Raw genomic sequence first — 13,380 nt, forward strand, 5'->3', positions numbered from 1 at the left:
TGACTTGGCACTTAAGACTTTTTAGAAGTAGGCAGAAATGAAAAATGTAGGACAAACAAAATACTGAAAGTTCCATAAGATCATAATCTAGTCTGGTCATCTTTCTCCATAGATATATGAGATTCAAAAGACGAAGCAAAAGCCAGCTGTCCCCGTAGTCACTTGGTTTTTATTTATGATTGTGTAACGGTGGTAGCATGGTTGCATTTCTATCACTTGTCAGTTGTCACTATGTGATATCTATGATATTTATTTTTAGTGAAGATATCGAAGCTTCAATTAATCATTATTCCGTTCCGCTGTGTAGCGCATATCGAAATATAATAAATAATGATAATAATAAATATTATAAATAATAGATAAATATTATACACATTCTGATACAAACTGACTAAGTCCCACGGTAAGCCAAGAAAGCTTGTGTTGTGGGTACTCAGACAGTGATATATATATGTAATACACAATATACTCGTAGATAACATCCATGCGATCCATGACTCAGGAACAAATATCTGTGCTCATCACACAAATAAATTCCCTTACCGGGATTCGAAACCAGGACCATCGGCTTCATAGGCAGGGTTACTAGGCCAGACCGGTCGTCAAATGCAGCGATTTTCTAGCATAAATATATATCTTGGTCCAACTCTACTCTTACCCGATACGACAATGATTTTACTAGGTTCATACATAGGTATGCTGGTATGCACATGCACTGAATGAATATAACTTTTAATTACTTATACAAGTAATATAACTTTCCCAAATGAAGATTGAGGGAGGCGTCATACTTGTGAACGGGTGTTGTTTGTGGAGAAACCGGTCTGTTTAAGCTTACACGGGCTTCATTTTATGTTTATAAGTATGTAACTTTACTTTTCAGTGGCATTAACGTGAGACACTTCATTCGGTTCTTGCCTGTTTGTCTGATTGAATTTCTTGCCTTTTAATTATTTCTATAAGAATTCCCTAAGGATAATATAATTATCGTTTTTTTTTTTACATTATATTTTGTCTCTGACACTTAGACTCTTATACGTCTCTAAATAATTTTATTATGTGTTGGTAGTATTTTTTTATCATAGTTTTATTTTGTGAAAATCGACATTTGTCGACTGTATACATCTCTAATAAAGTAGGTATCTAATATTTCACTGTTCCATATTTGTAATTTTTATCGTTTGTAAAAATTTGACATGTAAAAGTGCCCCTGCGGCCTATTGGGAGCGTGCACGACTGTCACGCAACCTAGTGTCCGCAATTATAGGGGAAAACGTCAATTCACTACATCTTATAAAACTACTCCAAAACTAAAAACTACTGAACGGATTTTCATACGACTTTCATCTATCAATAGAGTGATTCTTGAGGAAGGCTTAAGTATATAACTTGTTAAGGTTTTGTGTAAATTGTTTGAAATATAACGATGTTGTCGGAAAAAAATCACGCTGGCTAGAAGCTTTAATCGAAAACGCTGCCTAATCCGTTTGAGCTATAACAACACAATGTATGGTGGGGTTGTTTCTCATTCATAGGTCTACAAAAAAGTCCGCGATGTGAAATGTCTATCTTTTAAGGATAACTTACTACATATATCCATTCTTAACTTCTAGAAAAAGATCACGTAATATGTGGCATTTGCAAAGCTATTTACATGGATACATTATTAACAATTATCAAAATAAATACGTTAAGCATTTCATACAGATTACAATGGTCCCTTACATCATACAATTTAAATGAATATTTCAGGAGTAATCGTAAATCAAAGTTTCATTTCGAGCCATATAATTGTACGAAATGTTAAAGACTCTATCTGCAGTTAGTTCAAATTTTTACCACGTTATGCGCTGGGATCGCTTTACTTACCCCATACTTACCCCCACCACGCATTTCGCACGGTCCCAATTTGCTGAATATGTTTGATGTATGACAAGTAAGTAATTCTGCTTACATTGTTTTCGTCGAACACTCGGAATACCAGCGAGGCAAATTTGCTCGGGTCCCCTTGAGGGAAGAACTGCTTATAGATCTTGATGAAACCCTGGAAAATAAACGAATATTAGCTTCATTATATTAATGGAAATTGTACCTAATATTTAAAATCTGGGGAATAACTGCCGACATGTTTATTACAACAATTTTTATCTATTATGATGTAGGATAACATGGCCGATAACAACATTTATTCATACTCGCAAGCTCGCTCAGATGGACAAACGCCTTGCGTAAAACGGCGCGCTTTATGCACTTATACAATCTACTATTGGCTCATTTCACTTCCATTTGAAGGACTGACGCAAGCAAAGCAATTACTCCAACATTACATCCCATCAGGACTCCTTACCCGCACATCTTCTAAGAAACCTATTTATATACCCTAAGATATATTTTGCATGTAATCTGTTAAATTAGTTACCTGTTCGGTCAGCAATCCATTCGGACAATCTTTGAGGAAACCTTTGTGCCTGAAACATCAATTATTTAAAATGAGTTTTCGGCAGTTTTTTTGCAAAATTATATGTGATTTTTTTTTATTCAATGATGCAAGTTAATCTGTAACCCTTAATTTGGCGCACAAATCAAAGTAGTGAATTCAAGTGTCCTTGACTTTTAATATTTCTAATGGAAAAAAAATATAAGAGGGTTATTAATGTCCTGAAGAATATTGTCAAATTAGACCATAAGTCATTTTCTGGTGTCTGATTGAGCTAAAAAATAAGTTTTAGGTAGGTACAATGTAATTATAATAATAATGTAATGAATAATTATGTAACACTGAATAAGAAAAAGATTTACCCAAAGATAAGTTTTGGAGCGATAGCTTCAATTTGTGTGATAACACAGGCTCTCGTATCTTGCATTATTACTTCATTCATCAACAAAAACAACATTGCGATTGGTAGACAGGTATACCTACCTCAAGGGGCATATATGTTCAAGTCTCAGAACGTCTTAAGTCACAATGCCCTACTGCCAATAATTCCGAATGTATTATTGTCCTAAAGCCAGAAAGTCAAGGTCTAGTAATGACTTTGTCATGAAGGCAAACTGTTATATTAGCCTACCTACTGTTAGAATGTCTAAGTGTCTCAATTTCTAGTGTCAAAGACTTTTAGTGTAATCCGTTATTGAAATAATGCCCAGGCAACAAAATGCTCAGGTGTCATATCATAATGTTAAATTTTCAATCAAATGGTCCTTATAAATTATGTTTATGAGAAAGATGGCGCTGCCATCATAAGCGTGGAACAGATCAAATTACCTACTTATATTTAATAAAAGTTGTTAGTGTTACTTAGTTTGGGAACCTATTAAATAGTAATAAAAAAAAATGATACTATCTTGTTTCTCAATAACCAGTTGCCAATTCTATCGAGATAAGAGAAATATGTCATGTATAAATAAATAAATAAATATTATAGGACATTATTACACAAATTGACTAAGTCCCACAGTAAGCTCAATAAGGCTTGTGTTGAGGGTATTTAGACAACGATATATATAATATATAAATATTTATTAATACTTAAATTCATATAAAACACCCATGACTCAGGAACAAATATCCATGCTCATCACACAAATACATGCCCTTACCAGGATTTGAACCCGGGACCATCAGCTTCGTAGGCAGGGTCACTACCCACTAGGCCAAACCGGTTGTCAAAATATATAGGTAGGTACTCTTTTTGACATTTTGGCATCAGGGCATTATAACATCCGGAGACAGACTATACAATGGACATCATGATAGCTAGCTTTTCTGAACTTGGATGTAATACCCCTTAATGGTTTAAGATTACTTACCAAAGACGGATTTCCTTCTCCGTGACTGTAACAAAAGAAAAAAAAAACATTAAATTAGTGTAAAATATAGTAAAGTATAGAAAAAGTGGCAATTTCATGGCTGGATTGATTAGAGAGCTTCGAGCCAAAGTGGCAGGTGCGACTTAGTATCTACCTACTTGAAATGAGTCTACTGAACTTTAAACTCACTCAATTATAAGTTAGAACTACCTTAGTTACAAATATGGGTGGTTAGCAGTATAGCAGTGATATAGTTATTTGTTTCATAAGGGGGCAAAGTTGTTATTTACCCGCTCGGTCTAATATTTATACCCGAGCAAGCGAAAGAGTGGTTCGAGAAGTGGAACTTGAGCTTTGCGAGGTTTCAAGGCACGAGGGTTAAACAAACTGTGCCTCCGAGTGAAACACAATATTTTTCACCACACCAACGCGAGAAAATACTAACTACGAAATACCAAAAAAAAAAACAAACCAAATCAAATCCAAATGAACGTCATAAAAAATATCATTTATAATCAAAGTTTTAAAGTTTAAAAGTCAATCTACCAGATAACATAAGGAAACAATTCAAAATCTGCATCTGATTACTTTGCCCCACATGTGGATATAATGCAACTTTCTCATGAATCATGAATAATCAAGAGGGCCTTTACCAGTTGGTGGTGAAATAATTTTATTATCACCGTTTGGTATAACTATGATAATAAATAACTACTTAGGTATTTGATTACAATTTTCTAATAAAGAGAGTAACATTAGCCATTAGTAATAGGTATCCTTTTTTTTGGTATTCGAGGCCTATGATATGTACAAGACGCGTATCGCCTAGTCAATATTCGGCAGTCTCATTCACAACGGAAATAAACTCGAGTTCAAACTAATGCTTTATGCAAAACCTTTGAACATCCGATAATATTTTACCATAATTCATGGAGAAAGTATATATATATACCCACTTGCTGGTTGAGGCAGGCGATTCATTTAGTGACGTCCGTTATGGCGAATAAGATATCTACGGCATTTATATTGGTCAGTTTTTTGTATTGGGCTAATAAAATCAAAACACTTCTTAATGTTATTATGTTTGTTATTTTACTTTATAAAAATATAGGTTGAGTGTATGTAAAATTCTCAAGATTTTCATGTACGATAGTATATGAGCTTGTAATTGTTTTTCTATATTGTATAGTGGCTCTAATAATATTTAGTTGTCTGGATGTAACATAGGGATTTAATAACCTAAACATTTCGATATGTTTATTACCCTATGCTAGCTAGCACACTCAGACGATTTATTATTTTTATGTTTTTTTTACTTGATTCCACACCTGCTTAATATCACGAAGAAAGTATTTATTATTTCTATACGTTGACATGTTTTTCTTCTTGTTTTTCAGATCTTACCTGTCACGTTGGCTCAAAATGGGTACATCGGCTACAACTATGGCGCTCCTGTTTTCCCTCTTCAGATACCGGCCAACTTGAGGCCCAGTCATTTTCAACAATCGTACTATAACAACGTGTCCGAGTATCAAAATGGCTTCCTTCCTTCCCCAGTCCAACACTATAACAGTGTCGTATATAGGAATCAACATTTACAAAACCACAACAGCTTCACTCCGAGTATTAGCAATGATAATTTTATAAAAGCCCAGGTTCCAAAGCCAAATGTCCAGGAAAACCCTTTTCGTAATCCCAGCCACAATAATACTCAGCCCCAACAACCGGTGATCAGGAAGCACATTTACTTCCACCTACCTCCAGACGGCAGTAACTACGTGGCGCCAGTGACTCCTTCACCACCCAAGAAGACGTACAATATCATATTTATCAAGTTGCCGTCGCAAGAATCTACAAGTGCAGCACGATTACAGAACATAATTAACCAAGAAGCGGCAGAGAGCAAAACTCTAATATATGTTTTGATGAAGAAACTGGAAACGCAAATTGTTCAACCGGTGACTTCTAAGCCTGAAGTGTTTTATGTGAAGTACAAAGAGCCGAGAAATATTGCTCAGCCAGTGAATAGCGGTCTAGTGGAAGTGCCAGTGCCACATAACAGTATCCCCGGGCTTCTACCTGGCTAAGTTAATGGACACGGAGTTTAGTTTAGCTTACGTTGGTTACTACCTAAGTATATTATTTGATTACCTGGGCATTTTTAGAAAAAATGTGTACCATTTAATTTTATTCGAAAAATCACCAATTTTGACGAGGGCTATCGATTTAAAAAGGAAAAGGTCCCCGAACTAAATTATCTTTTTAACCGATTTCAAGATTTCAAAAGGAGGAGGTTATCAATTCGGTGTGTATGTTTTTTTTAATGTTTGTTACTTCATAACTTATTCTGAACCGATTTAGAAAATTATTTTTTTTGCGTTTTCTATATTTAGACAGATTGGTCCTGTGTTTGTCAAAACTCAGTTATGATGATGGGATCCATGAGGAATCGAGGGAACTCTTCAAATGTGAAGAGCATACATATAGTGATTTTTGTATTTTTATCAACAAATCAAGCATTTACATTTAAAAAGTGATATTTGATGAAGTGGAACTGCTGATGATGATCAGAATGGAACTCTTCAACGACGCATAGTTCACGTTTGGCGATTTGTCCTCTTCGCTGCGTTTGTGAAGCAAATTAGATTTTTAAGACAAATTTTTGTCAAGTTTGAGTTCTGACGATGGGGTCCATGAGGCATCGAGGGAACTCCTCAAATGGTAAAGGCATATATATAGTGATCTTAGTATTTTCATCATCAAATCAAGCATTTACATTTGTAGAAGTGACATTTGATGAAGCGGAACTGCTGATGATGAACAGAATGGAACTCTTCAACGCCGCATAGTTCACGTTTGGTAATTTGTTCTCTTCGCATGTTTCTGAAGTAGTTAGGTTTTCAAGGTACATTTTTGTCTAGCTTGATGATGGATTCCATGAGGAATTGAGGGTACTTCTCAACTCTTTTAAGCAAACTTATAGCCATTTTTAATATTATTACTCGTACATGCATGGTGTGAAATAATTTATTTTAAACATAGTCGAATACCCTATTGCGGGTATTTTACCAGTCTTTTTATTTCCTTGTATGAAATCCAAAATCAACAATAATCTTTCTTTCACCGGTCTCCCTCATTGAAGTCGGTTTTATTTTCTTAAAAATTATTTGTGTGACGCATTTCAACATTTGAATGAAATCTGGGGACACTTCTTCTTTGTTTTAATCAATAGTCCTTGTGATTCTGCATTAAAATAACCCAAGACCTATGAGATTTACGAAATAAAACCGGCCAAGAGCATGTCGGGCCACGCTTAGTGTAGGGTTCCGTAGTTACTCTTCCGTCACAATAAGCTAAACTGGAGCTTAAAGTATAGTAAATTGTTAACCAAGGTATGAAACGGTACCTTTCACCCGAATTAAACAAATAGGCAAATTTGCATAATCAGTACCTAATTAAAGTAAGTCTTTTTACTATGAAGGGAAAACTTTTTGCGATAACTCAAAAACAGCTAAACTGATCATGTCCGCTGTAGTTTTCATTTAATGTCTTTCTTAAGCTCTACTTCCACGATTTTTTTCATATTTTTTGGACCTATGGTTCAAGAGTTAGAGGGGGGGGGGGACACATTTTTTTTTTCTTTCGGAGCGATTATCTCCGAATATATTCACTTTATCAAAAAATGTTTCTTGAAAACCCCTATTAGTTTTGAAAGACCTTTCCAACGATACCCCACACTCTAGGGTTGAAGCGAAAAAAAAATTCACCCCCACTTTACGTGTAGGGGAGGTACCCTAAAAAAATATTTTTTTAGATTTTATTGTACGACTTTGTTGGCTTTATTGATTTATATATCCATGCCGAATTTCAGTTTTCTAGCACTAACGACCACGGAGCAAAGCCTCGGACAGACAGACAGACAGACGGACATGGCGAAACTATAAGGGTTCCTAGTTGACTACGGAACCCTAGAAAATGGTATACTTTTTTCTATTTTTTTTTTCTTTTTTTTTTTTTTTTTACATAGAAAATATTTTTACACAAATTGCTGGAAATTAACCACATCTATGCCGCTACGTTTGATTCATTGCGATTTTTTAATCAATATCAAAATTAGGATCATTAAAACATGTATAAGGAGTTTCTTTTTCACTCATAACTTTTAAAATAATCTAAGTATCTCGTAATCGAAGAAAAAAGTAAAACGACCCCGTTATTGCTATGGTTAAAATACATCTAAACCTGTAAAAATATTATCCAAAATGTCAATATCCAAAGACGAAATTGGGGAGTACGTTTATTTGGAGAAGCGGTCGTCCACTATAGTCTTATATGGCTATGCTTTCGTCTTAGAAATTGTCTTTATCTACCGTAATACGAGTGTTCCCGATACATATGCTGGTTATGTACGCATACGCGAGCGAGTCTGTTATTGATGTAATTCGATTAAGAACTTATAAACCCGTTAAATCCACGAACTGTTTGTAGACGTAGGTAAATAATTGATTAATTGAGTTATAAATAAATTATGAATTTGAATTTGTTTGAACGTTTAAACTTTCTATTTTAAATATGTATGGTTGTCACTGTCAGAATACAGTAATTCAGTCTACATCAAAGACATATTTAGGTGTGTACATGTTTTCGTTTTACTCCTTTGTCGTAAGTACTAATTTACCTACCCATCTACTTCTCATTACATACCTGTATTATTTGCTTGGTCTAATTATTATAATTAGGTTAAGAAACGCTGACATAGAGTCCATCAAGCCAAAAGGTCCAAATGTCTTGAGCATTATGCAATCTTAAAGCTTAATGCACATACCTACACAGCGGGAGCGGGTGTGAGCGGGCGTGCGCGGGTCAGGCTTACGTTATTACATCTTAATTGGACCTTAATACAGACTACGTAGGACCCGCCGCCGAGCAATCACATTGCGTCGCGGCGCGGGCCTGCCTGCTCCCGCCGGCGCCGTGTGTGTGTGTGTATTAAGCTTTAGATTTATCTTATTGGCGTTTTGGCTTAGCGTGGTTTTTTTTAGTAGTTATAACTGTTATTTGATGATTACGTACTGTACTTTGATATAGAATACTTAAATAAGTTATTTTGTTAAGGTGATAAGATTTATATTGTGTACTATTTATAATTATAATTAAGTGAATAATTACAAATTAATTAATATTGTCCTATTCTGCCTGAAACACAGGAACTCCTAGTTCAGGCATTTGTAAACTTTTCTTTATCCTTAATCCTTAGTCTTTAAGTGCTATACTTTTTTCAATAAATTATTTGTAATTCGTAAATATTTGTAATTTGTAATTTCTTTATGGAGATTGGCAAAATAAGTACTATAGTTAAATGCCAGAATTACATCGGGAGTGAAGTTTCGGTCGATAAAAGCGACTAACAGGGATTAGTCTCCAGTCTTTTCAGGACCAGGAAGAAAATGCTGACCTACTCATATACCCGCTAAACCATATTATTAACTTATCCATTAGAGATGGTTATTTTCCTAATAAACTTAAAGTAACAATAGTTAAACCAGTTCTTAAAAAAGGTAAATCTTCCGATATAGATAATTATAGACCGATTGCCCTTATCCCTGTGTTTTCGAAAATACTAGAAAAAATTGTTTACCATAGATTAATTGAATTCTTTAATAAATATAATATACTTACCAACGCACAATTTGGCTTTCGAGCAAATAAAACTACGGCTTTAGCTGTATACGAGCTTATAAAAATTGTCAGTACATGTAGAGATGACAGGATTCCTGTATCTGCTATCTTTATGGATATGTCCAAAGCCTTTGATCGAGTGTGTCATAAAAGGCTCCTGGACAAATTATATGCCTACGGAATACGAGGGAATTGCTACTCATGGCTAAAATCATATCTCGAAAACAGACACCATTGTACTGAAATTCAAGCACACTGCCAAAAAAGCAATACATTAAATTCCTACAGGTCTGAATATAAAAAAGTAATTTATGGAGTACCACAAGGTAGTATTCTTGGTCCATTGCTGTTTCTAATTTATATCAACGATTTACCGACTATAACAAAACATAAGATACTGCTTTTCGCTGATGATTGCTCCGTAATTATTCGTGGTGATGAGACTGAAAACTATGAGGCTGAAATAAATAATGTGTTTCATGACGTTAATGTTTGGATGGAAGCCAATAACCTTCAAGTCAACTTACAGAAAACTAAATTAATGGAGTTTTACTCACCACAGGGAAAAAACATCCAACCAAAAATAAGTTATAAGGGTTGTGAGCTAGAAAATGTTAACCAATCAAAATTCCTAGGCATAATTATTGATTCACATAGTAACTGGCATCACCATACGGAACATATTTTTAAAAAAATAGCCAAATTCATATACCCTCTACGACGACTAAAAAATATATCATCAGATCAAACTGCCCTACTCGCTTTCCACTCATATATAATGTCAAATCTGCGTTACGGACTAATAATGTGGGGAAACAGCAGCAATAAAGACAGCATTTTCAGATTACAAAAAAAATGCATTCGTTCCATTTACGGTATTAATCAAATGGAATCATGTAGACCTTACTTTATCGATAACAGAATACTTACTTTCCCATCACTCTACATATATGAAGTCTGCATATTTGTAAAAAATAATCCGGATTTGTTTCCCGTAAAAAAATCTACTACTCAAGCAATCAGAACCAAATATATGTACGACATAATACGCACTAACCATAAATCAGCACTCTTTTCAAAAAGCATTATATGCATGAGTATAAAGATATTCAATAAGCTTCCCACAGACCTTAAGAAACTGCCATCATTACCTTTCAAAAACAAACTGTTTGATTGGTTAGTCAAGCAATGCTTCTATAGCATAAATGACTTTTTACTAAGTTAGTAGGTAAATCACAATAATGTTAGTAATTAATAGTATGATAATAATGTAATAAGTAATTAATATTATGTTGTTGTTGTTATATAATCATTATTATTAAGTAAAATTACATAATATGGCAATTTATATCACTTAATATCATGCTTTGTTTTTGTTAATAAATGTACTTTACATTGAATTTAGATCTAAGATAAGTACCTCACCAAATATTGTACGCCTTTGTAAGGCAGGATATGGAGAACATGACTCATTTACCTAAGACCTTTGTAGAACCCATAACCATACAATAAAATATTTTTGATTTTTTTGATTTTTTTTGACCAGAACGGACGACTTTTGCTGTCAGCGTGTTTATTCTATTTTTATATAATTACGCATATAAATACCCCCGTGCCTTGAAACCCTCGCAACGTTCAAGATTTCTCTTCTCGAACCACTAGCTACGCTCGTTGTCCAATTTTAGAATCTTTGCACGCGCGGTTAAACAACAACTTTGCCCCCTTGTAAAGTTGTCGTTTAACCGCTGAATGTAGTAGTGTAATCGCTGTAGTCGCGAGGCCTTGGGCGCGACAGGTGTAACGCGCCATTGCCACCCTTAGTTAAAGTTTTTGCGTCAGGACGGTCCCACAACGCCAAAGCTAACGGCCTGATTCTAAGAATGATTAAGACACGTTTAAGATCTTAGAAAGATCTTTAAAAGATCGATAGCTAAATGACATGTCAAAATTGACGTTTATTTCGATTCCGCTGTGATCCCAATAAGATCTATCTACGATATTTCTAACGTCAAAGTGACATTGGTTTACCGAATCAAGCTGATTTTGTGAATTATACGACATAAATACGATATCTAAATGAGAACTTATCGTAAAAAACTAATAAGCGGATTTTGGTGATCGAGGTGTCAATCGATAGAATTGAATTAAGTATTGATCAAAAGAATCAATAATACTTTCGGTTTAATTTACCTAGGTATCTACTTGGAATTAACTATATGTTACCAAGATATTCAAATAATACGATCTATAATTTACGATGGTTATATTTTTAACCGATTCACAAAAGGAGGAGGTTATTCAATTCGACGTTTTGTATTTATGTTACCTCAGAACTCTGTCATGTCTTCATCGTTCAGTTTGTTAAGCAAGTAGGGTTCTAAGAAATATTTTTGTCAAGGTCCAGTTCTGATGATAGTTCCACGAGGAATTGAGGGAACGAACTCCTCAAATTGATGGATACAGATCAATTCAGGTTCAGACCTTGAAACGTACCGGAAGCGCGAAACTTTTTTACATCATGACTGTTTTGCCAGATAGGAATGAGTCCTGCAGAATACACCCATAATAAAAACTCAAATACTACGTGAATTTAGTTGGGTATATAGCTAGCCTAGCTAGCTAGCCTAGCTATTTACTCGTAAATATTACTGGCACGTCTTTATGTTTATATCCTACAAAAATGCATTGTAGGATTTTAGGTACATGCCAATTAAGAAGAATCAAGAGCGTTCAAATTTAGAAACCCCATTGTTGTAACTCTGTCAGTCTGTCACATTGCTAAATACCCATTCTGCTCCATTTTCCTTCTTAACATTTTCTAACAGAGCATTTTTTGCTGTTTTCGATATAATTCCAAATACAGTGAACGAACAGTATTGTCATGGGTACATTTTTATTACATATGTTATAAAGTAATAAAAAAATATACTGCTGTTCCTTGAGTATTTATTTAAATCTTAAGGCATTCTCTACCAGTAAATCATTAGGTCAAACAGAAACTTGCAAATAGGGCAGGATTGTAGACAACGGGAGGAAATATGAAACACACAAATCAAGTTATTTTTAAATAATATAACAATGTTCTATTTATACACATACGAGTACACATATAAAAGTAATAGCGATTATATACCTACATATATACAAAACATAGATACATACATACTTTGACCGAGTTAGAGGTGCTAACGTAACTTGTTTATCAAAGACAATTTGAATCTAGCGTATAAAAATTATGAAAATAATCAAGAAAATAAAGCTTAATAAATATTTTTCAGCATATTGAATATGATCGGTTGACATATTAAGTAATGAATTTTAATCCAAGAAACTTCTTATTAAAAGGACGTAACGTAAGTGCCGGGATGATTTAATTTCATAAGCTTAAAATAATAAAAAATACTTCGATGGGTAATTTTTTTCATGCCACTGTTCGTAAATGTGGCAATAGATGGTCTAAAACCAAGCTGTAAAGTAGGCAATATATATATAAACCACCACTACTACAATGTTTAATTGTTATCATCATCTGTCATTGGTGATGGCTTAGGTGCTACAGCAATGATAAAAAACAAAAAAGGACTTTTTCCTTCAAATATAAAATTAGGTTATTAATAGAATCAGTAATCGGTTGTTAAAAAAAAAGAAACGTAAAAACCATTCAGTTCACGCTTAAGGCGTTTTTACTTTTGTAGCTGTTTGTGGTTTTTTAGCAAAAACGCTTCTAAGTTTAGAGTCGGTTTGAAGCAAACGACAGAATACCGCCTCTTAAAAGTGATAAAAAAAGTAAAAAAGGTGGAATTGGAGAATACTTACTGAATTGGACAGTGTAAATTGTGTTTGACTAAAAATACAAGACACACGTATCTACGCTATAAAAATAAGTTCTTC

General features: G+C 34.2%; 1 protein-coding gene across 3 annotated transcripts in view; it reads right to left on the bottom strand.

The window, feature by feature from the left end:
- Positions 1 to 13,380, bottom strand: part of LOC133516324 (frequenin-2) — a 247,580-nt gene that overhangs the window by 12,854 nt on the left and 221,346 nt on the right. For 2 of the 3 annotated variants that reach the window (XM_061849225.1, XM_061849216.1), the window contains 3 exons: positions 3,811 to 3,835; positions 2,420 to 2,468; positions 1,955 to 2,044 (listed from right to left, as the gene is read on the bottom strand). In XM_061849225.1, the coding sequence (XP_061705209.1) occupies positions 1,955 to 2,044; positions 2,420 to 2,468; positions 3,811 to 3,835 (164 nt within the window). Of the gene's footprint in view, positions 1 to 1,954; positions 2,045 to 2,419; positions 2,469 to 3,810; positions 5,102 to 13,380 lie in introns of those variants that run through there. The other variant, XM_061849207.1, reaches the window with a different exon arrangement.

The sequence above is a fragment of the Cydia pomonella genome, chromosome 1 (assembly GCF_033807575.1).
Source record: "Cydia pomonella isolate Wapato2018A chromosome 1, ilCydPomo1, whole genome shotgun sequence".
In the NCBI taxonomy this organism is placed as follows: domain Eukaryota; kingdom Metazoa; phylum Arthropoda; class Insecta; order Lepidoptera; family Tortricidae; genus Cydia; species Cydia pomonella.